The 26,460-nt window shown below is 49.1% G+C and overlaps 5 protein-coding genes across 5 annotated transcripts; 3 read left to right on the top strand and 2 right to left on the bottom strand.

The window, feature by feature from the left end:
• Window positions 1–77: 77 nt before the first annotated feature.
• HOO65_040343 (BTB domain-containingand ankyrin repeat protein) lies at window positions 78–4,937 on the top strand (the record flags this gene model as incomplete). Its single annotated transcript, XM_071000637.1, has 1 exon — window positions 78–4,937. One exon carries the CDS (start codon window positions 78–80, stop codon window positions 4,935–4,937), a length of 4,860 nt encoding a protein of 1,619 aa, XP_070859186.1.
• A 530-nt stretch (window positions 4,938–5,467) lies between these two features.
• On the bottom strand, window positions 5,468–6,403 carry HOO65_040344 (Methyltransferase ausD; the record flags this gene model as incomplete). Its single annotated transcript, XM_071000638.1, has 1 exon — window positions 5,468–6,403. One exon carries the CDS (start codon window positions 6,401–6,403, stop codon window positions 5,468–5,470), a length of 936 nt encoding a protein of 311 aa, XP_070859187.1.
• A 6,989-nt stretch (window positions 6,404–13,392) lies between these two features.
• On the top strand, window positions 13,393–14,310 carry HOO65_040345 (putative mitochondrial 2-oxoglutarate/malate carrier protein; the record flags this gene model as incomplete). The annotated part of the gene is made up of 1 exon (XM_071000639.1): window positions 13,393–14,310. One exon carries the CDS (start codon window positions 13,393–13,395, stop codon window positions 14,308–14,310), a length of 918 nt encoding a protein of 305 aa, XP_070859188.1.
• Window positions 14,311–14,858: 548 nt separating this feature from the next.
• Window positions 14,859–20,996, bottom strand: HOO65_040346 (PAB-dependent poly(A)-specific ribonuclease subunit PAN2; the record flags this gene model as incomplete). The annotated part of the gene is made up of 9 exons (XM_071002453.1): window positions 14,859–15,943; window positions 16,008–16,404; window positions 16,466–16,570; window positions 16,627–16,781; window positions 16,827–17,449; window positions 17,572–18,563; window positions 18,663–18,769; window positions 19,365–20,894; window positions 20,981–20,996. 9 exons carry the CDS (start codon window positions 20,994–20,996, stop codon window positions 14,859–14,861), a joined length of 5,010 nt encoding a protein of 1,669 aa, XP_070859189.1.
• Window positions 20,997–22,489: 1,493 nt separating this feature from the next.
• Window positions 22,490–25,525, top strand: HOO65_040347 (Dolichyl-phosphate-mannose--protein mannosyltransferase 1; the record flags this gene model as incomplete). Its single annotated transcript, XM_071002557.1, has 4 exons — window positions 22,490–22,725; window positions 22,801–23,090; window positions 23,160–24,916; window positions 24,989–25,525. The coding sequence occupies 4 exons, from the start codon at window positions 22,490–22,492 to the stop codon at window positions 25,523–25,525; spliced, it is 2,820 nt and encodes a 939-aa protein (XP_070859190.1).
• Window positions 25,526–26,460: the final 935 nt, after the last annotated feature.

Consider the following 26,460-nt stretch of genomic DNA (forward strand, 5'->3'; position numbering starts at 1 on the left):
CCTCATCCGATTGTCACTAGACAAGGAGCAGGCTCGGCGCACTTGACTGTGTCCAAGCACCTTTTACATTCCCGCCAATGAATGTCCAACTTTGGAAGCTCTTCTGGGACAGTGATGTCGAAGGCTTCTGTCGCCTCTTGAACCTCTCCGCCGCCTGTGCCTCTGGGCCAAGCGGGGTTTTTGCTGCTGGCAAGGACCTGCATCCAAGCTCTGCTACATCGCCAAAGTCCGGCAAGTCCCGCAAGGGCCTAGGCAAGTCTGCCGCATTGCTACTTGGTAAGGCCGAACTCAATATTCGCGATCATGCCGGCCTTACTTTGCTTCTTAGAGCTGCCTCGTCCGCCGAGCCCCGAGCCATTCACTTTGTTCAGGCCCTGCTAGACCATCCTGCCATTGACATCTATGTCCAAGATCCTGAAAGTGGCTGGAATGCCCTTCATAGGGCTCTCTACGCCGGAAATATCTCTATTGCTCGTCTTCTCCTTGAAAAAGAGCAACATAATTTAAGAAACAGCCTTCTTGGAACCGGAGGCCGCGTCAGTCGACTGATCAAAACAAAGGATCATGAGGGAAACAGTCCATTTGACCTATACAACTCTACAATCTTCAAGCTAGATTTACCCATGTTCAGTTCTCAACGGGCCCTCCATCCCAGCTATGTTTTCCAGTGTGCCAAGCCGTATTTCGACCCCAACTTTGATGATCCAGGCACAGAGAACTTTGTTTCGTCAGGCAATTTGAATGGCAATGAGATATACATGTTTGGAAGCAACAAAAACCATTCGCTTGGTGTTGGCGACGGAGATGACCGGCAGTATCCCGAGCGAATTCAACTCACACGCCCCGAGAATCTTGTCGAGTATTTTTATACTAAATTCACGTCTTCAAGGGACGTGGTTACCAGCGGGATCGAGCCTCCAAAACAAGGTGTCCCACAGCTGATTCTTTCTCGACCAATTGTCATTCGCAATGTTGCTCTATCCAAGTTACATAGCGCCATAATTACAGATGATCCCTTCTCAAATCTCTACCTGTCTGGTGTTGGTCGCGGAGGCCGGCTGGGACTGGGAGACGAACACACCCAATTTCGGTTCGTACCTGTCTTGGGTGGTCTTGCTACCCGGAAGGTAATCCATGTAGCCCTGGGCCAAAATCACACTATTGCTATTACAGACAAGGGCGAGATTTGGACTTGGGGATCCAATACCTGCGGTCAACTTGGATACACGCTTCCTGCATCGCCAAAAGCCGACGAGGATCCTATGGGCTTGATACCCCGACAGATATTTGGAACACTCAAAAAGGAGACTATTATTGGTGCCGCAGCCTCGGCCATACATTCCGTAGCTTTCACATCAACATCGCTTTACTGCTGGGGCCGAAACGACGGCCAGATTGGATTGATGGATGCCGATTCGCGGTCTCTTGCTATCCAAACAGTGCCCCGGAAGGTTGCGGCATCTCTGTTTTCCAGTTCCATCAAAATGGTAACAGCAACAGAGAAAGCCACCACATGCTTACTGGAAAACCACATCGTCATCGTCTTCACCAACTACGGCTATAATATTGTGCGATTCCCTGCTCTTGACCTGCTGCCAAACCTTGATGGGCCTAATCTCAGAGCGTTAAGGGCAAGCCGCAGTCGTGCTCGTACAACAAAGCTTGATTATGTAGCCTCGGGCGGAGATACTATCTCAGCGTTGACTCTCAGCGGAGAGGTATACGTTATGAGCCTAAATGTTAACAGCTTAGACAATACACAAACTGTCTCTTCAACCACAAACCCCTCTAAAATCAAGTTCTCTGTCACTTCCCCCCAGTGCATTTGGCATGCCCGCAAGGACGCTGCTACATCCATTGCCGTTGGCGAAAACGGCTCCGTCATGCTAAGCACACGGTCAGGGGCTGTATGGCGACGAGTTCGCCGCGACAAGACTAAGCTAAAGAAGTCCGATGAGAAGAGAGACGCATTCAAGTTTGAGCGCGTTCCCACAATCACTAGTGCAATAGCTGTTAGGGGCTCTACTTATGGTGCCCTGGCTGTAGTGATATCAGATACTAAGGCCACCAGGAGTCTCGTCCTAGTGAAACCCCGGGCTCTATGTGATGATATTGGCGACTTGTTTCCACTCAAGGATTTCAAGGCTATCAATATCCCTGTCGATTTCGATTTAGCAGGTCTTCGTGGATATGAAGTGTTTAAAAATGGCTTGAAACCATTTGCTTCCGAGGTGCTCAAATCAATGAGAATCGAGGAAGACTTATCCAGATTTCTTGCAGCAACCTCGTTTAGCAGTATTGCCTATGATGTTGTTTTATCAACAGCCTCAGCACCTGATATTGAAATCCCCGCACATTCATGGCTATTAGCTGGGCGTAGCAGCGTTTTTCGGGAACTCTTCACAGCGTCTCATGAAGCTGATTCGTCCGAATTTCATGATACCTTTATATTCACCCGAACTAGCTCAGGCTTCAAGGTTTGTTTTAGGAGCCTTGATATTGTTAGTCTTCTAAACGTTATCTCTATGGCATACACTGATAGTACAGTTCCCTTATGGAACTACACGTATTTTGCGCCGCATCATACAACTCGATCTCGCCAAGTACGGGCTGAGATGAAGAAGCTTGCTTCAAGTCTCAATATGCCCGCTCTCGAAACTGCAGCTCAGACTAAATATGGAAGGGAAGCGTCCATGCACACGGACTTCCGCAAGGCCATATCACATCGCAACTTTTTTAGGTTGGGCGATGTAGCTCTCCAAATCAATGGGCAGGAAATTCTAGCACACCGCGAATTGCTTTGCCGGCGGTGTCCCTTTTTCCGCGGTCTCTTCCAAGGCTATTTCAAAGGTGGATGGCTTTCCGAACGGTATAGCAGGATGGATTCACGATCGCCTATTAGGATTGATCTAAGCCACTTTGAGCCCAAGGCTTTCGCATATGTCCTGGAACATCTTTACTCGGATGTTGGCGTCGAGATTTTTGATAACCTAGTCACTCAAGACCTCGACACCTTTGGTGATATTGTTCTGGCCGTCATGGATATTGCGAATGAGCTGATGATTGACCGACTCATTGAAATTTGCCAGAGCATTCTGGGCAGGTTTGTTAATATGCGCAACGTAGCTAACATTCTTAACGGAGTAAGCATCTCATATATTTCCACCCTCAAAGATGCCTCCCTAGAGTATATTAGCCTTCAACTTGAGGGTTTCCTTGAAAACCATCTCCTAGATGACATGAATGACATGTTGCTCTCCAACCTTGATCATGTTGTTCGCTATAACCAGTCTTTAAAACAGCCATTTTCTCGCCGGCTCAAGCCTGAATATTTCTTCGCTCTTTATCCGCTTCTTAGTCATGATGTTGCCGAGGAAAGGCGAGCTCGCGTGCAGGATATGGGCCGGAAACTTTCCGGCTTTCAAGACGACCGCCCTGGTGTGGCAGGAAAAGGCCGTCGTGTTAGTACTGATGTCACCAGTGGAACCCCATCTTCGAGCAAATCTATACACGGGAAGTGGAGGGATGAAAGTCGCCGCCAGGCCGGTCCACATGTGGCGCCGCCCCCCGAACCGCGTTCCGACGATGACAATAACCTGATTTTTGAAATGGACATTGACACGGCTACCATACCACCCCCCCAAGCCTATGACAAGCTTATAGATGTACCCTTGGTAAATGGCAGCAGTTCCAAGAAGAAAACGAAAAGGCTTATATCCAAGCATGAGTCTCTAGCTTTCCATGAATCAACGGAGAGCAGGTCCAAGACCCCTCCAGTAGCTCCATGGGCCCAAGTGCAAGAATCTCAACCGGTGTCCCTGATCACGGAAAACATGGCTGACGCAGCTCTAGAAAGCTCATCTGAGTGGCAGAGCGTTACGCCGTCTAAAGCTAGAAAAGTATCGGCACTTTCCGTGTCCCCTAGCCCAATTTTGTCCTCAGCACCACCCTCTCGCGATCAACTACAGCGCCCTTCTCCATCTATGGTAGGACATTCAGCCACACTAAAACGACCTGCGAGCTCAACTACAATTGGTCTACCTAAAAAGACTACTTCTACCCCATCAGTAACACCTGCGCAATCCCTCCCTTCCCGGCCACTTAACCTGGGTGACTTTTTGCCAGACGCTTCTGCGCCAAAGGCCGAACGCAAGATATCCATGACCATTCCACCACCACCCACACAGCCTGCGCAGCCCCTTACTGAAATCTTCGATGAACAAATCGAGCAACGTGCACGCGATCAGGAGAAAGTTCGAATTCGTCCACTGCAGGAAATTATCCAGGAAGAGCAGTTCCTACAATGGTGGGAAGACGAACAGAAGCGCATTGAGCAGCAGGAAGAAGACGAGCGCAAGTCTATGCGCCTCGTTCACCAGCTGATAGCGCAGGAAAGCCTAGGTCAGCCTGCGAGCAGCTCGGGAACCAAAAGTAAGGCAAAGGGAAAGAATAAAGGCAAGGAAAAGGAAAAGGAAAGTTGGGATGAAGTAGCTACAGGCAGTAGTGTTGGTAATTTGCGGCACGCCTCATTTACTGCTAGGCCGTCTACCTCTGCCCCTAGCTCCAGTGGTTGCCGAACAAGCCCTAATCCAAAGACTTCTTTGTCCTCACAGCAACCCAGGAATAATGAGGCTACAAATATGAAGCAGGGCAGCAAGAGTAAAGGGAGGAGTCGCCGAGACGTGGAACGCGGTGTTGAGGGTTCGTCTAGAGCAGATGGCGGTAGCGGAGGTAACAACGATGGTAGAAAAGACGGAAAAGCCGTACCATCGGGAAGCGGTATGCAGAGGCGGGGAAATAAGGGCAAGCGTGAGCTAGGAAAAGAGGATGGGGGAGAAGGGGGAGCAAGAGAAGAAGCAAAGGCACAAGGCAGCTCTAAACAGACTGCAAAGAGAGAAGATGGAAAATCCAAGCAAGTTCCTCGACAGCAGCAATAGGGACGAAAGCAGATACGAGGCGAGGTCGCCTTACCGTAGTATCTTGATGATTGATACAAGGCAAGGACACAACGAAACGAGACATGAACACACGAATACAAGTGATGGCAAAAGAAGTTATTATATATATAGATAAACTTGTTTTTCAAAAAAAGAACAAAAAAACAATAAAAAAACAGTAGATCTGGTTGTTTCATGACAGATTCTAGGCTAGTGGTGATTACAGTCATTATAATAAAGTGGTTACATTTGCTTGATTGGGTGTTTGCTGGTGCTATAAAGCAGATGGGGAGCATGGACGAGGCCTGTTTTTCCTTCAAGTCCAATACGCCGAACATCTGCAGCATCTTTTTAGGTGTCTTTTTTGGTGTGTTGGTAGCCGCAGGTGTGGAAGCTCTAGGTATTACATTTGTTGGTTTGGCGAGAAGAGAGAGAGGGGGGAGGGAGGGAGAAAGAGAAAGACAGGTAGGTAGGTAGGTAGGCGGTAGGTTGCTGGGCTGTATGCCATGCCATGCTTGTTGGTGACTATTTCACCTAATTTGGTGGACACCGTAATGCACAACATACACGTCCTCACCGAAACCTGGCAGGTCGGCCGTCGTCTTTGACTGGAAATCAACCTCAACACGCCAGCGGGTTAACGTGCGCTCGCCCACTATGTCCCAGAGCAGTTGGAAGGACTTTTGGTCGTGTAAAAACGCGCGCTTGTCGTCCGTTTCCGAAGGCAATGAAAAAGAAACAGACGAGGCAAGCGAGGAGGTGTCGGAGAAGGGGGCAACTTCTGAGTCAAATGAGGAGGTCGAGGAAATCGAAGAGATTGAAGAAATCGAAGGGGAACGTGGTGAAGGGTCATGGTGGTCGTGTTCATCAAAGGAGTTGTCATGTGAAAGCGAAAATTCATAAGGGTCGTTAAGGCGGTGATCATCGTTGTTACTGCTGTTCATGTGGCTGTTATCGCCACTGTGAAAATCCGGGACTGGGTCGGCCTCTTTCCGCCCAATATGGCGACCGTAAATCAAGGCATTTTGAGTGCCGGGCTTGAGCATGGTGACCAGGCGCACAGCGATTTCTATCTGCTGGTACCAGGTGAACATGTGCCAAAAGTTGGAAGCGTGGATGATTGAGAAATGGCCACTTAGTAGCTTGAGCCCTGAGTCGCAATCATCAAGGAGATCAGCGACAACAAAGCGGGAGCCTAGGCCGAGACGCCTCCTGCTGAAGACTCTGGCCAGCGGCGACAGGGCAGAGATGGGCTCATCAGCACGATCCAAAAACAAGTCAAAGCCAATGTCGATCATGCTGGGGTGAACATCGGTGCCCAAGAGACGGGAGATAGGGACGCCGTCGTCGGCCAGCTGGCGCAAGGCTTGGCCCATACCACAGCCCAAATCCAGGAGACAGTCGCGGGAAAAGGCAGACTTGAGGCGCTGCACCGCCAGCTTGTAGCGAGGGTCTGAGGCCGGCATGCCATACAAAAAACGCCACCGGCCTATGCAAGGCGTGCGAATAGAAGACCAGGCCTTGTCTCGCTAGATGTATTAGAGGGCTGGTCAGCTGGAGCTCGAAATTGTGAGATGACGTGGAGGGAAGTTATGCATGTGTTTATCTCCAGGACGGACTCCATGTCTGGTCTTGTCTCGTAACGTGCAAATGATATTTACGCAGGATTTTTCTTTTTTTGTTGCGTATTCTAGAAGAGAAGACACACAGACATCTTTGTGCTAGACTCAAAGGCGAGATTTGAGCTAGACACATGGTAATAGTGCACGGAAGGGTAGGTAAAACGAAGGACGAAGGAAGAGAGGACCAAGCGGGGGGGGGGGGGGGGGGGAAGGGAAGCAGAGAAATAACAAGACAGAAAGAAAGAAATAGGGCATAGAATAGTTTGTATTCTTCACTTTGTTGGTCTGTGTGCATGTACATGTGCATGTGTATACAGACAGACACAACCCAGAGGTGTACTTACTATTGAGTGCAGGTGAGACTCTATTTGGTCGCTAGGGAGATGGCTGTACCGTTGCAGAAGGCCTGTCATGGGCGCAATATCCTGTGGGAGGTCCTCCTGGTAGATGAGGCGGTACATATCAAAGATATCCATAATGGCGAAAGGGATGGTGAGAAGAATGTAATGATGCAACAGTCGTCAATAAGACATTGGGAGAGAGAAAGGCCGGAGACACAACCAAGATGACACGACACAATGGGTCGTAAATGCTAAGCTGCTGGTAGGAGGTCGGTTGTATGGCCGTGATAAGCGATGACTGGAGGAGAGAGAGCGTATCAAGAACAGACAACTCGCAACAAAACAGAGTAGCAACCAAATAAAAATAAAGGATAAATAAACAGGGCAAAACAAGTAGTTGGCGGAACACACCAGCTTATCTATCTGCCAATGAAGCGCAGCAAGCAGCAAAGAACGAAAAGATGAAAGAAGGCGTTCCGTGCCAACCAGTGATACAGCCTGGAAGTGGGCGATGTCGCCGTTTTGTAGATGCAGGAGACAAGCTTGTACATGTACATGCACTTGGTTCTTGCTAGTTTTATGTTTTTGGTTATTAACTCCCTTGTTGCCAAGCCCAAGTTGAAGTTCCTGCCCTACCCATGGATTAAAATGAAAAAAAAGAAAAAAAAAAAGAAAAAAAAAAGTTATAATAAAAAATTATAATAATAAAAAATGGAAAAGAGCAGCTTCCCAAATGAAATGCAACGGGGCAATTATTTCCCGGCAACGGTTAAGAAGGAAAGAGACGAAGAAAAACGAGAAGCGATACTACCCCACCGCCCCTGCCCGCCCTGCCTACTAGGCTGGGAAATACAACCAATGATAACTACTGCTAATTTATGTGATACCATTTTTTGTGCATGCCGTATTCTCTCTGCAATTGTGCGCCTGTATTACTCTGACACAATCTACGATGCAAGCTGAGGAATCATGTTGCAAGTTACGCCCACCTACACAGCAACAAGCAGAATAAAGCCTCCCCCTGTGCTGGAGCTGCTGCTGCTTGGGGCTTGGGGCTTGGGGGCTGGCCTTCCTGGGCTGGGAGCCCGGTGTCACGGCCAAGGCAAGACAAGGGCCTGTGTTGTTTTGTTCTGGTCTGTTTTCTCTCTCTTTTTCTCACCATCCCTTGCTTCAAGCACACATCCCTGTTTGAAGTCACTTTATCGCTATAGTGGACACACACACCCCCGATCCGATCCTCATTTTCCTGTTCGCCCATGAATCGTGACATTGGCTCGGCATACATACACTCCGCTGGGTAGCTGCAAGCCTGAAGACCCAAACTGGTGCAAGTATGCAGGTGCAAGTCAGTCCCCCCCACCTGTATGACCCTTACTTCCGTCCACGGGCAACACCCAACGACAGGACTCTTTTGGAAGAACTGGCAGGGCCAGCTGCTGTGCGAGCAACTTGCTAACGTCGTCTTGTTGACTCCATGTTTTGTCAGTCAGTTTGCAGTAGGGGCTTTGCCAAGCAATCATGTCGACAGCGCGAAGATATCATCCAGACGTGTATATCCCGGCTTTAATTTCAGCCCGAGCTGGCCCCCAACGCTAACTTGTCAACCTTCTTCCTCCTCCGTGAAAAAGCACGCTACCAGCAATACCGACTGCCGTTTTTTTTTGGGTGCCACTTGCACGCACGCTCCAGCTCCTTTTACAGGCGCTTTTCCTTCCTCCTTTCTCCTGTTACAACCGCAGCACACAACCGAAATGTTCTGGGCGTTTTGAGCCTGCATTTTCGTGAGATGGTGCCGCCAACCGGGCACGAGAGAAGAGAAAAAAAAAAGGGTTGCGGGTGCTTTGCCCCGTTTTGCCAAGTTCTTACTCTTAATGCGGTTGGTATCATCATCATCATCTCTCTCTCTCTCTCTCTCTCTCTCTCTCTCTCTCTCTCTCTCTCTCTCTCTCTCTCTCTCTCTCTCTCTCTCCCCCTCTCTCATAAGATGCTCCAGCCAGCCCAATATCGATATCTTGAGCTACCTCCAAAGAGGGGATAGCCCCCTGCCTATACCATTGACAAGACCTTGCGGGACAAGATACGAGAATCTGTAAATAATGCTAGCAAGAATAGCTAATGATACATTAGAAAACAGGGCCAGACTTATCCCTCATAAAAGCAATGCTACCTCTTGCCTTCCCTTCCGTTCCTAGCCTGTTCGCAGAGGCAGGAGGGATGGAGGCACAAAAAGACAATAAATAGCACTGTGGGTGGAGATCATAGTTTGGCTTATTAATTAGGGCAAAATTCATATCAGGAAAGAACAGCGAGCGGGTAGCAGAGACAATACTACTCCAGCACCTTGTCCTGGATCTCTCAAACCCAGAATTTACTTGGCGGCGATGTTTGTGCGGACCCTATTCATTATATTCTCTGGGCTGCCCCCTATATGTCAGCACGCCAAGGGGGAACAAGGGCAGGCGTATCCAGCTTTATATGGTCTCGACTCCGCTTTACGTCTCCTCCCCCCTGCGTTGTTTTTGCTCTTGAAAGCTTGGACAACTCCTATGAGTAGGGGATAGGATGGGTGACAAAAAGTGGGAAGAACGAGCGACATCAAACAAGAGACAAGAGACTACTCACCTATCTAGCCTCCTGTCCTTTTCTCAGTTGAATGCCTTTTCAATCCTGCTGTAACGCTATCATTAATGCCCAGCTATTCGCTTCCTTTCCAGCCTATTGCGGGTCGCGCCATTTCAGGTCGCTATGAGTCCCAAGCAGCACCTATTTCGCAGGAACAAAAGTCACACCAACCCCAGAAAACAAGATAATGTAAGTCGGAGACTTAAGGGCAAAAGGACATACAGACCTGGCGTGTTCCATTTTTGCACAAATCGTCAAGTTTCATGACCTCTTAAATCCGATAGACAGGTAGAGTCTCCACAAAAAGACCAGACTGTATGCTGTAACGTAGAATAGACCTCTGGCTGGGTAATTGCTGCATAAGTTGACAGCTTTTTGTTAGTGCACCTTGGAAGCTACCCTAACCCTCTGGAATGGGACAGTTATGTATGTGAGGGTGGGCTTACAACAGAGACAAGCCGGTCAGCGGCCCTGCCTGCCAACTCTTTTTATAATTTTAATTGTCAGAGTAGGGTGCTGCTGCTGTGCTTGTGTGCGTGAGTGCTTGCGTGCGTGAGTACATGCGTGCATGCGCAGTTTTCTTGACAATCCCACATTAACATATTAACATATTAACGTTCGATACTACTGCAACGTTGACATTTTCATTTGCAGCAACTTTTTGCACTTCTCTCCCTTTCCCTCGCCCTCGCCCTCTCCCTCTCCCTCCCCCTCCCTCTTGAAAGGAAGCGTCCCTTGCTTTGTATTCTTCAAGATCTTCATCTTCGCATAGTTTGTTCCACCTTCTACGAAGAGTTCGCAAAGTCTTGCTCTGCTTCTAGCAGCACTGGGAAGATCGATCTCCAGGCCATGAACCTGCATCCAACGCCACGATGCACATACCAGTAACGTGCCCGCCCTGTCTTGCTGGTGGTTGTCGAACACATTTGGAAGCTGGCAATTCCGCTCTTTTTTAACCGAAGCGAAAAGGAAAAGAACCTTTGTCCAGTAGTACGTCCCATAAAGGGACCTTTTCATCCTTCAAATTACCGATTTCCACCTGTTACTATTCTCATTAGTAGCTTGCAGTTGCTCTCAGCTTGCCCCGTCGTACTTCCCAATCTGGAGTAACTGCATTTTTGCACGCAGAAAAGCAAAATATACATTTTGTTCTAAAAAAAAAAAAAATGTTTATACATATAGCCCCATATAGCCCCAAGCAAAGGAGGCCGAGATCTTGTGATGGTGGAACCGCAGCTGTCCAAGTGTCTGCTATTCACGGTTGTATAAGTATAGCATAAAATATAAGCATGCAAAGGTCTTTTTCAAGCTCCCCCTGCCTCCGTCTTCGTCCTGCTCTTGTTCTGCCAGGCCCATCCCTCCTTTATCCCTTATGTCTTTCAGGGGACAATCAGCCTAACAATAAACTCAGTGCGATCTGATTTGGTAATCCATAATCGCGTACCCATGTCGTATTTCATCTCTTATTACTAGCGAGACTAGCCCACCCCCTGGCTACTTTGCAGCTTGGCAGTTCAGGCAGCTAGCTACCTCCATCTGGGACTTTTACCAGAGGATCTTGCTCTTTCCCCCGGTATTGCGGGTATTACAGAACGGGGACGTGACTAATCTGCTGGTGACCAGCTTGCTGCTGTCCAATAGTAAGGGCTGCCTGTCACGCTATTTTACCATCTGGCGCTTTGCAAATCGCGCACCCGACTGGGTTTCTACGACTGGCTCAAGGGGATACGAAGGCCAACTTGTTGCCTAGGTTTTTAAATGGCGAGGATAACAAGCACGTTATGTATGCATGCCCCGCGAAAGGGCAGACAAACAAAAGAGGGGCCGGATCATGGCCCAGCTACCGTCCGTGCCTGAGGCCAACGTGCTTGGGCAATATGGGGCCGAAACTTTGGCGGCATCGACAACCAACGAACCAAACAGCAGCAATGGCAATTGCTGCAACTGAAAATCATATAGGCTTTGTATCCATTTTTTTTTTCTTCTTCTTATTAACAAGCCGCAGGAGAAAACAACCCCGGTTTTTTCTGAGGCCCAGAAATAACCACCAAGTTTTGCCGGCTGTTGGCTGGCTTACTCCTTCCAAGCGTCAAAGCTGACGGCAAACGACGCAACCTTTGTCTTGTCATGCCTTGAACCATACTGGAGTATGCCAAGGCACTCTGTAGACGGGAAGCCCCAAGTTGGAGACAAGCTTGGGCCTAACAATCTCTAGAGCCTCTCTTCATTGCTCGGAATACGTCATACTGTCGACCAACCCGCTTTGCGTTTGTACATTCCTGGATTTCCCGGCCTCTTTTTGCCTTCTCCTGCTATGTATGGCTTGTGCTTACTCTTTTAACCTAGGACGCCCGAAAAAAGACCGGAGGAGTTGGGAAGGCTTTCGGCATAGACGGTCCCATGCTAGTGGGATTACATAAAAGTACAGGTACAGACAGAGAGTTATGGACCGATTCACTGCGGGGCCCCGGAATCGAGACTAGCTAGGGCCTAGGGCCTAGGGCTACCGCTCAACAGAGATACGGAGGAAAGGAAAGAAGGGAGAAAGGAGAGCGGCAGGATACAAAAGACAGTCAAGGAAGGTGCGTATTCCAAGCCGCAAGCGGGAGAGTGGTACGGGTACGAGTGGTACAAGTGGTAAAAATCAGGGCGGTAGAATTGGCAGGAAGTATGTGTGCCTGCTGTGGTGGGGGTTGGAGCAAGACTTAAACAGGAAGGCACGCGCAAGACAGCGTGAGCGTGGGCTGGTAAATGGAAAGACAAACGAAGAGACAAACGAAGAGACAAACGAAGAGACAAACGAAGAGACAAACGAAGAGACAAACGAAGAGGCAAGTTCTTGCCCCTTCAGGCCAAGGTACTTGTGTACATACAGCCGAGCCCCCAAGATTTTCGCCTTACAATTTCCCACTTCCGTCTCCTCTTGGTTTCCATCTCATTCGCTATCCCTCTTCGTCCAGACTTCCCATTATCGCCAGCTGTGTTCATTTTTTTTCGGCTGGATTCATCTATATTTGTCCCTGCACTATATAAGTCCCCCCCCCCCCTCTATTCATTCGTGCCAGGCCATCCTTCAACGTCAACCTGCCGCAATGGCATTGGCGATCTATCGCAAAGACTCTTATCTGACATTTTGATTTGCCATGATTCGCCGACAATTTTGCCGCTCAACAAGCCGCACACGTATATACACACATGCAGATACATAGATACGTACACACACACACATACACACACAACACACACACACAGATACCGCGCCCATGCACACTCAACGTGCCGCTATAGCTCTCTAGAGCTTTGGCGCTCCGGCCTGTCCCATGCTCACGCCCAAATCTCCGCGCTAAAGAATCTTAGCAGCTCTCCTCTCTTTACCTGTGTAAGATTGTCTTGCGGCACTTGACCACTTCCATCATGCGCCTTTGCTACCAACCCCCAGATTGGCACCACACCAACTTGCCCCAGCCGGTTGTCCGAGTGCTCATACGCTGCTGGGCTGTCGGAAGAGTAAGCCTACGCCCATCCACACATACTTATAGCGGGCAGGTCTGCTCTTTGAGCCCGCATGGGGACTTGAGTGAATCGACTTTTCCTCATTCATTAGTTTATATATCACCAACCCATACCACATTGTACACTCTCTGACTCCAACTTGCCACCTTATACAAGAAAAACACCCAAAAGACATAGAAATGTATGCATTCTGATCCCATTTTCTTACACTTTGCTTTTTGTCCTATCGTCCCGCCGTTACACAGCCCTAGACTTGATATCGCCTCTTACTGTCTCGCTAGCTTTTGTTAGTCGCTATTTCCAAATCTCTAACCTATAGCTAGATTGCTGCCCCCCTAATTCTATTCGCCGGTCAACATGCCCGCCATCATCCAAGCCACTGAAACTTCCAAGTCGCCAGCTCCTGCACCAGCTGTCGACTTCCTGCACACCCCTGTTGTGCGGGCCGCTCTACCTTTTGTTAATGGTGGACTGTCCGGGATGGCTGCCACCGCCGTCATCCAGCCTGTAGACATGATCAAGGTCCGCATCCAGCTGGCCGGCGAGGGCACTGCCGCTGGCCCCCGTCCTACTGCCATGTCTGTTACTCGCAACATTGTTACGAGCGGCCGCGTTTTGGATTTATACACTGGACTTTCGGCCGGGCTTCTCCGCCAGGCTGTCTACACTACGGCTCGCATAGGTCTTTTCGATACTTTTATGCGTTCTCTGGAGGCTCGCGCCAAGGAAAAGGGACAAAAGATTGGCTTCTCTGAGCGTGCCACAGCCGGATTACTTGCTGGAGGCTTCGCTGCCATGCTTGGAAACCCTGCTGACCTTGCCCTGATCCGCATGCAAAGCGATGGTCTCAAGCCTATTGCTGAGCGTCAGAACTATAAGTCCGTAGTAGACGCTCTGAGTTCCATCGCCCGTAACGAGGGAATAGTCCGCCTATGGGCTGGAGCCACCCCCACTGTGGTGCGTGCCATGGCCCTTAACTTTGGCCAACTAGCATTTTTCAGTGAATCGAAAGCCCGCCTGCAACAACACACAAATTGGTCTCCACGCACACAAACTCTGGCTGCTAGTGCCACAGCCGGCTTTTTCGCCTCATTCTTCAGTCTGCCTTTTGACTTTGTCAAGACTCGCTTGCAAAAACAGCAGCCGGGGCCCAACGGAAAACTGCCGTATCGTGGCATGCTAGACTGCTTTGCCCAAGTGGCACGTCGGGAGGGCCTGCTTCGGTTCTATCGTGGGTTTGGCACGTACTACGTCCGAATCGCACCACACGCGTGAGTTTTGATTCCTATCCTTTGTTTCCTTTGTGCTGCGACGGCAGGGTAGGGTACTAACAAAATTATGTATAGAATGGTCACGTTGATCGTTGCTGATTACCTTGGTTGGCTAACTAAGTAGGCCTTTTTTTTTGGGCTTTACCTCCTAATAATTTTTCCTTTGTCCTTGAAGCTTATTGTCGTCGATACCTAACATCTGCCTGCCTTTGGGTGTTGACCACTTTGCGTTTGGTTTTTGGGTTTTCGTTTATATTTATATATATAGTTCTGGTTTTATTCTTTGTCTTCCCTTTATTTCTTTTGTTGTTTCCGGAGGGGGCATTGTTACATCAAGCTGAAGCTTGGATTTGAGACTAGGACTTGTCGATATAACGTCAGGCTGAGGGTTCCTTTTTGTATTTGATTTCTTGCTTTGATATTCATATATCTGTCATATTGATGTTATTCACACAGCCCTCTCTCGTTAAATATATAAAAACCTACATCTTCTCTTAGTCGTTATCCCCGTTGAAAAGACACGCTGTCCATCTTCCACCCCTATTATCTCGCCTACCGCAGTGGCGATGATCCCGCAGTCCAGTTCCCCCCTCTGTATCCATTCCAGACGGCGCCTAGAGCCGAGCCAGTCCCTGTCTGTGTAGGTGTTGGTGTGACAGGCTGATTCGCTAGAGCGCTATCAGTGCCCGGAGCTGCTGCGGTGGGTGGCGTGATACTACGCTTGGGATCGCCATTGGGGCGAGGCGGTTTGAAGTTGAACTCGCGGCCCTTGGTGTAAATGTCCTGTAGCATGGCATCGAGAATTCCGGCGTCCTCAAACTCGAGATACTTTTTGTACAGCTTGAGCGCGGTTCGGGCATCCTCAATGGAGTCGTGAGTCTCCATCTGTATGTCCTCCTTGAGCAAGAACCAAGCAAGGAAGGCTAGCGAGAGTTTGCGCAAGCGGCTCTGCAAGAAAAATAGGTTGATTGTGTCGATAACCTGTACACGGGGGATCTTGATGTTGATGACGCGGAAGTCCTGCTTGAGTCCATGACCAAGGAACTTACAGCCAAGGTTGAGCAGTAGCCATAGCCGCTTGTAGGCGACACGTAGCGAGACAAGATCGTAGCGCGACGTGCGTGGGTCTAGGTCACCGTGGCGAATGCCCGAATACGAGGTGAGATAGTCGACAATGGGCTCGCGAATGGCAATGTAGTCATCAATGAATGGTAAGCCCTCCTTATCGCCACTGCCGCGTACGACAGATACGCGTGCAAGTGCATATACAATAGGACGGATGGTTTCGCGCTCGCCATCGGAAGTCATTTCAATCTCAGGCTGCTTGACTGACACAAACTCCGTGTCTAGCGCAATGATTGTGTTCTCACTAGGCTTCTCAGTTTCTATGTCGAGTCCATGCACAATCTCGACGCCCTCACGCGGGCTGAAACCCTTGTAGAGTAGTCGCGTGTCGAGCTGTTGCTTCCATGTGTGATCAATTGTGTTGTTGGCCTTTTTCACTTGGAAGGCAATCACCGAGGGCATCTTCCACGAAGCAAAGTTTATAGCTTCTTCGGTTAGCACGGGCTGAACGAGGAAGTCGTTGAAAAGGTGCCACTGGCGCTCGCCGGTAGCTTGGGAGTTGCAATGAGAGACTGTCTAAGGTTAGCAAAGGAATTTTTCATAGTGAAAATCGTAGCAGACAACACGTAGACTTACCATCAATCATAGACACAAGATGAGCCTTGTTGCCGTGTCCACCCTCAATATTTAGTGTCATCCCGATTAACGAGTAGATAATAATGTTATGGCGGCCCTGCTGCTGGAACATTTTCAAATCAGCCCCCTCAAAGCAGTAGACCTGGCCACGATCAACCACAATTCCAATCTCTTCGGGCAAGAAGCCTGGCGTGCACCAGAATCTCTGCTGATCAGCAGTAGTGATGTTAGAGTTAAGTACCAGAACCTCAGGCACCGAGGCGACTGTCTTTTTTGTGGAGAGGGACTGATAACGCTGGCAAACTCTACACCAGCCCTTAGACTTGTTATCGCGTTCAATGCTAGATTTTAAGAGGTGCGAAAAAGTGACCCTTGGGGCCTTGGGACCACGCATGACCTTGATTATTCATGTTAGTTGTTGCGGAATTAAGAGGAGGCGTATTTCTTTTTTCCCTTACCATGTCGGGATATAGCAAGTCCGTGGCCATAGCCTGGCCTGGACGGCTGTACTCAGTTTTGCACTGTGAGCAACGAATGAGGCTAGAAGCCTCGGTGTTAAAAATCTAGTGTATGGGTTAGTATGGCAGGCCTATAGCTGTATTTGGTCAAGTAAACATACAGTTGTCATAATGTTCGGTGATGCTGACATGCCATAGTCCGCCGTGATCTTCTCCAACAGAAACCTGGCGAGCATTTGTAATAGATGTGACAGGTTATTACTGTGCGGGTCTTCTTCAAGAAGACCAAGCTGTGCGGCTGCAGCCGGGAGATTTCCTAGTTAGCATCCTGAAAAGGCAATGTGAGGAAAAGCACACGTACCCTTGGGGTTTGTAGATAGAGCCTTGAGCAGGTTTGTAGCCTGACAAATCGTTCCCTCGGCCTTGTGCAACATGTCAAACAAGAAGCCCAGCTCACAGAGTAGACAACTCTCGTCGATGCATGATGTTGCTGTATGCTTCAGGGCCACATTACGCACAAGTGGAATGTAGTTGAGTAGTTGAAGCAGGGAGTTGGCATATGAGTTGGCAATATGGATCTCTAGCCCCGAGTACTGCGTCTCGTTGTAGAAGCCAAAGTCGAAGTCGTCAACGCCAAACTTGCTGTACTTGATCTCGACGTTCTTGTACCGTGCAGGGATGTCAGACTGCGAATCAGCAGTCATGCCAGAATGCTTGGCGATTTCTAGAGCATTTGCTGGCATAGTTTGATTGCCTGAGACGCGGGCTTTTTCGCTGAGGAATTTGGGTGTCTGGATTCCAGGATTCAATATCTTATCTGAGTCTCTGGTGTTTTCAACTAGATTTCTAGTGAGCCGTCGGACATTCGGGCCGTACAGCCCCCACTCAGCCTTGTTGAGGCTGGCTAATAGCTGAGGGTCGAGTTTTGCTGGAGGTGCAGCCAGCTCGGCAATTATGGGTGGCCAGGCTGAGAGAAGGGCCTCTCTGTAGTAGGGCATGCCAATTTTGCTTAAGGGACTATGAGATGAGCTGCTGTTAGCGCTAGGTGAGACTACAGTTAAAGATGACCCGGCGGGCTACGCCCAACTCATGTTGGAAAATCTTACGTTTCCCCATTCCAGTCTATTTCAGGAGTCGGGTCTTCATGTATTGGGAACTCGGGGGCTGTTCCAGCGGCAAATTGAATCTTTGATGGAGAACCCCAAAGATGTAAATGGCCCTCACCATCGGCTAACGCAACAGCCTCGCCCGATGGGGCAATATCAACCATATTGAGAAAGGTTAGGGTCTTGGCCTGTCGAACAGTACTGGCGTTGGGGTTTACGAGATCTACAATGTGGATCTGACCCTTTTGCGACACGACAATGCTAGTAGTAGACATGCGCGGGTGCATGCGCACAAATGCGGCACCAGCGGGAAATGGGATAGGGGGAGTAGACGTCATCTTCTTCACGTCAAAAACATTGAGGAATGGATCTCGCATCCAGTTCTGGCTAGCACGATAGGAGAAGCCGCACGTGACGATAAAGTCGTGCTGGGCGTCCATATCGCAAATTAGGGCCGAGTGGGCATTCCAGATCTTGATGATGGCAAAAGTGGTGGGATCCAGGATATGCACGTTGCCGGTGTCTGTAGCAGCATAAATGTACTTGCTGCGCTTCATGATGCGATACTGGTACTCGGTCGGAACCTGGCGGACAACCTCGCCTCTAACAGTATCGACTACTAGCATGGTGTTCTGGAGACCAGCCAGAAGCACCTCGAACGTGCCCCTAGACGTGTAACTCATGCATTGAAGGTCCTTCATGGTATCATGACGCAGGTTCCAGATAGGAAGACCACCTCTTTGGGCGAAATGCAGAGTCTTTGCTCCGAGCGACAGGACGCCCTTGTCATTAATGAGGAGCTGACGGACGGGGCCTTCAATGCTAGGGTGAATGAGATAGGAGCTATAACGGCGAAGCTCGGAGCCGAAGAAGGACGTAACTCGGCCATTCGAGTAGCCCGTCCATAGTAGCTCTAGAGCGGTGTCAAATATCATACATGTTAGTACATTCTGTGTTCCGTTCGCTCCCAGAGGGAACGGAATGCGAGAGACCTAAGAGGAAAAGAGAGGGTGAAGTCGAGGCCGAGGTTGTTAGCAGTTGACAGTAGAAGAAGAGGAAGAACCATGGCAAGAGCAAGAGGAGGCACATACTTCATCCCAATCAGCGTCCATGATCTTGGCTTGCGCATTGTTTGCAACATTCACAAAAGGCTCAAAGAGAAGCAGAAGGAGCAAGCCCTGGTGGTTGCTGAGTTTCCCTAGCTCCTGTCCAATCAGTATAGGAGAAGAGGAAGAAAGAATGCTGTGAATGTTAGGTTCTCGGCTCAATGGCGAAGCGCAAAGCACAGCAAGGACAATTAGATAACAAGGCTGAAAACTAAGAGGGGATTGATCCCCTGGGCAGACAACTAAAGGCTATCGATGCCGCAACAGGATAAAGACAAGAGACAGACAAAATAACGATTGGAGGATGGCTAATCTAGATAGAAGGCTGAGAGTTCATTGATTCGCTGTGAGGAGACTTAGGGTATGAGGGTTATTGTTGGAAGCAATAACAGGAAACGGATTTCATCATTTATTAGCCGAGTATTTACCGGATAAGATAAGAGCAAATAGGTTATAAGCTAAACAGTCTTGTGCCAACATTGATATCTACATTCTACATATCTCACTTTCTTTGTTGTATGAAGATCTGGAATTTCATGTGTTCATTGGTACTAGTCGTATGGATCATTGTAAAAGTTTGCACGCGCCCTTTCCTCCACTCGTCGCCATCATTGTCACTCTCCCTTCTCTACTCCAACGGCAGCGGCACGGAGCGATACATTAGTACTAGGGCCGAATGCGTCTCACCACCGCCCGCAAGACCCTCAATCTTCTCTGCAGGCACTTCAGACACTTTGTCGTCGTTGAACCACCACCAGTTGCCGTCTGATGCCATCTTTCCAGTCTTAGGGTCCAGGACAGGCTCCTTTTTGACATAGGCCGTATAATGGCCGCTGTCTGCGCTAGCACCCTGATGCGTGATAATAGCACTCAGCTCGTATAAACCCGTCTGGTTGGCGCCATCGTCAGCGCGCAGCTCTGGGTCAAGAATGGCCTTGAGCTCGTCCTTGGCCTTTTGTAGAGCAGCATCCTTTTCCGCGTCAACCTGGGCATCAGTCTTGAAGGTTTCTACCATCTCGGTATCGCCGTCGCCAGCAGTGGCATTGGATGCGCTGGTAGCAGGTGGCTCACGGCGAGACACTTCGGGCTCTGCCACTGCGGTTGTCTTGCGCCGCTTGCGTGCACGGTCGATGTCAAGCTCGTCCTTGCGGATCTCGCGAACCTTGTCACGTACGGGAACCAACTTGGCCTTGAGCTCGGGTATACAGTGTTCAGTCAGATCAATCTCGGCAGGGAAAGTCACCTTGCGCATGATCTTAGCCTTTTTCTGGGTGTCGCGCTTCCAGAAGAAGCGTACGAAATGTACCGTCATGTAGCGAGGGAGTCTAGAGATTAACATTGTCTTGGTATACATGGCATCCCGGCCCAAGACTTCTGACCTCTTTTCAATCTGAGCAGTAAAAGACGCCCTAAGGGCATCTTGCAAGTGGTTGATGCTGCTAGTAATGTGGCAGCTTAGCTTAGAGAATTCCTCACTTCCCACAACCGGCGTGGAGTTATCGCCCTCCTCTTCACATCTAGTCGATGTCTGGAAGGTGCCAGTCATGTATTTGTCAATCATGGACCTTCCGCCGCTCTCGGTTGTAGCGTCGTTCATCTTGAGTACAGTAAGGACCTGGGAAAAGGCCTCCTCAGCATCCTGCTGGGCGTAGCCGTGGCCACGCTTGGAAATTTCCGCAAACTGGGGGTAAGCATTGCGTAAAGTCTCGATAAAGTTGTTGGCATTTAGTGTTTCTTTGCCTGATTTGAGAGCATCAAGTAGCTTCAGTGCTTCTTTGTACATTCTCTGGGAGGCCATATCTCCTCCAGACTTAGGCAACCTAGGCAAGCCAGTCACAATCTCAGGCATAGAGCGCAACATCTGCATGGCTGAGTTCAAATAGCACGTGTTGCCACTATTGTAAATACCGCGTGGGATACCAAGTGCAGTGATGTCATCTATACCCATGTCTTCAGCGAACTTAGGAGCTTCTTTGGGCCGCACCAATGCACCGGAGGGGTCATCGCCAGGAGTGCCCATCATCATGATGGTTTGGCCAGGCTTGAGGCCTAGGGTCGCCATGGGCAGGTCGTTTTTGAGGGTCGATCCTTTGATAATGACCTTCTGACGGTCGGGCTCGACGGAGGTGAGGCTGAACAGCTGTAACTTAAAGTCATTACTGGTACAATCGTCGCTAATTTCGACGTCGTATTTTGTGCCACGGTGCTTGACCGACACTAGAGGGGAGGACAGAGAGACACAGGGTTAGTACTATGCATTCTAATTAAATATCATAGATCATGGGCGTCTATAGTAGCCATACCAGTGAAGCTTGACATGATGGAATATCAGATAACAATTGTCTGTAGTTCTTGTATGGGCGGGCGCCAGATCGAAAAGGGTTAAAGGATAACGGTGGAGTCTTTCTTGAAGTTTCTAGTTGATTGAAAACAGGCAACTGGCTTTGAGGCTTTGAGGCTTTGAGGCTTTGGGGGTTTTAGTATTTTTCCAGTATGCCAGTAAATTAAGGGAAGAAAAAGGTTGATAGATGAGGTTTGATAGCCTGTGACGATAGCTTGTTGCCAGCCTTGTCAAGGAACAAGATGTTGTAGAGGGGCAGGCAGCGAACCCTGGAACCCTAGTCAAACAGCTCCCCACTTTTCCTAATGCGTGCGTGCTTCTCCTAGCTTCTATGGGCATGGGGTCAAGAAGCTCTTTCTTGTTATGACACGTCTTTTCTTTCCCGACACGTGATATCGCGCCGGATAAGACAAGGACAAGCTGGCCTATGTGTGCACGTGATCTTGATTGAATCCGTCGTCTGCAAGGGGCCCGACAAAGAAAAATGGGGCAAAGTGGAATGTGAGCGAGGAAGAGGTGCTATTAACCAAGAGAAAAAAAAGTAGTAGGAAGAGAAAAGAGAATATATAGACAACTGGTGAACGTCAAGTCGTTAAATGATTGTATAGAGTACCCTCAAGCTAGTTGTGCATGAGAAGTAGGGTGTTACAGGGCACTGGGAAGCTGTTGGGTATGGTATCCTTGTTCTTTTCCACTTTAGTAGCAGGTACTTTGATACACAATGAAGAGTATGTACCTCCTTTAGTTGGTACAGGCCTGTCCTGTGTACCTTGGTACTGGATACTACAACAAGCTAGAGGTAATAGTAACCTGACAGTACGAACGGGGCGACGGCTCCTGCCAAAAAAATAGCTGAGGGGACGTTGTCGTGTTCCTTCCCTCTCTCTGGATTGGACTGGGTCCCACAAAGGCTGAGCTGTTCTTTTTGGGTCCTTACTGGTCCTGATTGGCTTCTTACTTGGCCTTCTTTGCCATCACCACCAAAAAAGCCAACGTCAGCTACGTTTCTTCTTTCCCCTTTCTTCTTATTTACACGTTTTTAATTATCGTCTTTTCTTTTCTATCTTGCTCGCCTTTGCGACTGCTTTGCTTGGGCGCTTAATTTTTGGGTGCCCTTTTTTTTTACTGCAAGCAATTGCTGTTGATAACACAAGGTTGCTGTGTCGCTGTTGCTTGTTTGGGAGCTTTGAACTTGGAGACACCGTCGCTGCATCTGCATCGACACTACGTTGACCTCGACAGCTGCACCAAAGCTATATCGGCATCACCTTGGCACTACGCTGCAATCGGACGGCCTTCTACCGCTTTATCTCTTGCTCCTGCCCGGCACTCTCACCCCCCGAACTGGCTCATGACCCTTCATCTACAACAAACACCCTCCCCCATCTGATACCATATCACAACCACATAGAAGTCTTGTGCCTCCATAATTATGGCGAGGTCCAGCTCTAAATCCCCGGCCCCAGCCGGGATGGGGGCTGCCACGCAAGGCTCTGAAAAGAGAAGCGTCTTGGCATCTTCCAAAAACTCTAGAAAGTCCGCTGTTACCGCCAAGTCTTCGTATGCGTCTGATGGTGTCAAGGACAATGACGTGTTTTTGTTGCCTTTGATGGACTACCAGTGGATGATTCTGGTGACGATTCTCGCTGCTGGAGTGCGTTTGTTCCGCATCTATCAACCTGATAGTGTTGTTTTCGACGAGGTGCAGTAAGTCACCATGCCCCCACCCTTGCTAACCCAAGCTCCCAACTAAAATCATGCAATTGTGCTAACTCTACTCAGTTTCGGTGGTTTTGCCACTAAATACATTAAGGGCCGCTTCTTTATGGATGTCCATCCTCCCCTGGCCAAGATGTTGATTGCTCTTGCTGGCTGGCTGGCCGGCTTCAAGGGCGACTTTGACTTCAAGGAAATCGGCAAGGACTACGTTGAGCCTAGAGTCCCCTACGTGGCCATGCGTCTTTTCCCTGCTCTTTGCGGTATTATGCTTGCTCCAACTATGTTTTTATCACTTAAGGCCACTGGCTGTCGCACGACTACGGCGGTAATGGGTTCTCTAGCTATTGTCTTTGGTACGTACTCCATAAATGCTCGTATGCAGTAAGGCGAACAAAACACTAACATTCCACCCTTAACCACAGAAAATGGCCTCCTCACTCAAGCCCGCCTAATTCTGCTTGATTCCCCACTCATGATTGCAACTGCCTTCACGGCCCTCGCGTTCACCTCCTTCACTAATCAGCATGAGCTGGGTCCGGCTAAGGCCTTTGACCTCAGTTGGTGGTTCTGGCTCATCATGACTGGTCTAGGCCTGGGTGTGACTGCTAGCATCAAGTGGGTTGGTCTCTTCACTATTGCCTGGGTCGGCACTCTGACCCTGGTGCAGCTTTGGGTTCTCCTCGGTGATACTGTCAACGTTTCCCCTCGTACTTGGTTGAAGCATTTCTTTGCCCGTCTCGTCTGCCTTATTGGCATTCCGGTCGCTTTTTATATGGCCATGTTTGCCATCCACTTTGTATGCCTGGTGAACCCTGGCGAGGGCGATGGTTTCATGAGCTCTGAGTTCCAAGCTACCCTCAACTCTAAGTCTATGCAGGCTGTACCTGCTGATGTACTCATGGGATCTCGTGTCACTATCCGCCATGTAAACACCCAGGGCGGCTATCTACACTCACATCCTTTGATGTACCCTACTGGCTCCAAACAGCAGCAAATCACTTTGTATCCCCACAAGGACCACAACAATGTGTGGCTTATTGAGAACAACACCCAGCCTTTGGACATCAATGGCGAGCCTATCAACGGAACCCAGGCCTGGGACAACCTCCCGGAGCCTACTTATCTCAAACATGGTTCCCTGATCCGTCTTTACCATCAGCCCACTCACCGCCGCCTTCACTCTCATGATGTCCGTCCTCCTGTTACCGAGGCCGACTGGCAAAACGAAGTTTCTTGCTATGGCTACGAAGGGTTTGAAGGTGATGCCAACGATTTGTTCCGAGTCGAGATTGTTTCCTCCAAGTCCAAGGGCGAATTGGCTAAACAGCGCGTCCGTACCATTGAGACAAAGTTTCGCTTGATCCACATTATGTCTGGTTGTGCCCTCTTCTCACACAAGGTAAAACTGCCCGAGTGGGCTTCCGAGCAGCAGGAGGTCACTTGCGCCCGTGGTGGTACTGAGCCTAATTCTATTTGGTACATTGAACACAACGAGCATCCCCAGCTGGGTGATGATGCTGAAAAAGTCAACTACGAAAACCCCGGCTTCCTGGGCAAGTTCTGGGAGCTGCATAAGGTTATGTGGAAGACTAATGCTGGTTTGACGGACTCCCATGCTTGGGAGTCACGCCCTCCCTCGTGGCCTATTCTAAGCCGTGGTATTAACTTCTGGGGTCGTGACCACCGCCAGATATACCTCATTGGTAACCCCGTTGTTTGGTACAGTGCCACTCTGTCGATTCTTCTATATATTGCTTTCAAGGGTCTAGCTGTTCTTAGATGGCAACGCAGTTACAATGACTACAGCAACGTTGTATTTAAGCGGTTTGACTATGAAGTTGGCTCTGCCGTCCTGGGCTGGGCTTTCCACTACTTCCCTTTCTATCTGATGCAGCGCCAACTGTTCCTGCACCATTATTTCCCTGCTCTATACTTTGGCGTATTTGCATTTGCCCAGGTGGTTGACTTTGTGACCGCCCGCATCACAATACCGAGCCTTAAGAGCGGAAAGAGCTACCTGATGAACAAGGTGGCGGCGGTTGTGTTCCTGGTTTTAACTGTTGTTGCTTTCTCATTGTGGGCACCCCTAGCCTATGGCAACATGTGGACTAAAGGCCAGTGCCAAAGCCTAAAACTATGGAATACTTGGGACTTTGATTGCAACACATTTTATGATACAGTACGTCCTCCAACCTTGCTATTTGTTTTTCTTCTAAAAAAGTAATCTTCCCTTTTGCTAACTCCCTTTTAGTATGACCAATACACCAACGCCCCTGCTTCTAGTCAGGCTGCTGTTCACACTGATGCTGGAAATGCCGGCAAGCCTGCTGCAGCCGCCCCCATTGAGCCCAATGAGGCTGCTAATCAGATCCCCATGGGTGGGGAGGCACTAGTCTCCGATGCTCCCCAAGGTCTGAGCCAGAAACTTGTGCAGCGTGAAGAAACAGTTGAATACCGCGACCAAGACGGCAACCTTCTTGATCCCGAGGTCGTTGAAGGTCTCAAGGGCAAGGTTGAATTCCAGACGCGCTACGAGACTCGCACACGCCTCGTTGATTCAGATGGTAACGAACTACCTGCCCAGGGAGGCTCTGCCGCCGAGCCCGCCCAGCAGGCCCCACCGCACCCAGACGTTGAGGGCATAGACCCCGAGACGAAGCATGTATCTGATAACCCCGCTCCTGTAGTGCCTGAAGTGCATCAGGAGAGCGTCGATGGCGCCAAGGAGGCGGAAAAGTCGAAGCCTAAGCCGGCAAGCGAAGGCAATGACGCGACAAAGAAGGCTTAGATGTCAAGACTTGGGCCTGGACTTATTTAGATCTAGATCTTCGAGTTGGGGTTAGAGGCGTACGTCTTCTTTTTTTATTTCTTTCTTTTTGCTCCGTTCTTTTAGAGTAAGATGAAGAGAGATAAGGGAGGGAGAGATTGCTCTCACGAGACATGTGAGGTGAGACTTGTGGTTTTTTTTTGGATATTTTAGCATCCCCTCTTATGTGTGTGACTTCTAGGTACTTTGTAGTCGGTCTTTTTAAACTTTTCTTTTGTACTTGATTATTTATTGTTTTTACACCTTGGATATGTTTTACTTCCCTTCTCCCTTCTTCATAAGCTCCTCCTTCAATATGAAATAAAGGTTGGAGTTTGGTTTGTAAATGATCTACGTCGTATGACGTCACTGCTCGAAAAGGCAAACATGCTAGAGTTATCATGTGATCCGGCAAGTCAATGTTGGTCTCCGATTGTATTAGAGAAAAAGATGCATGAGTGATAGATATAGTAAGGGTGTAAACACATTCGTTCGTGTAATTAATAAAAGGGAAGCCAAAAGAAAAGCCAAGATGTAATGAAAACGAAACAAAAATAGACGCCAAAATCACTCTAACCTGATAATAAAGAGAGAATAAGGGAAAAAAACTCGAAACCCAAAAAGAGACACTGTTCCTGTTTAACCTTTGCTACTCAAAAATCTGAAATGAGGCGAGAATAAACAGGGAAAAAAAACAATAGAATAACATACCAGGGCGCCAAATAATGTAATGACTAAGAGACGGATAAACACTATGAAAAGCAAACAAAACGCCAGTGTGAATGAATGCCAAGATATCCAACCGATAACGAGAGAAAAGCGAATAATAGAGAAAAGGCTTACATGTAGGTTAAAGGCTGGGGGTGGAAGACACACGCGTCGCCAGGCCAGGTGGGTAGAGAGTAGAGAAAAGAGAA

The sequence above is a fragment of the Ceratocystis lukuohia genome (genome assembly GCF_044167205.1).
Source record: "Ceratocystis lukuohia strain C4212 chromosome Unknown Supercontig4_pilon, whole genome shotgun sequence".
Classification (NCBI taxonomy): domain Eukaryota; kingdom Fungi; phylum Ascomycota; class Sordariomycetes; order Microascales; family Ceratocystidaceae; genus Ceratocystis; species Ceratocystis lukuohia.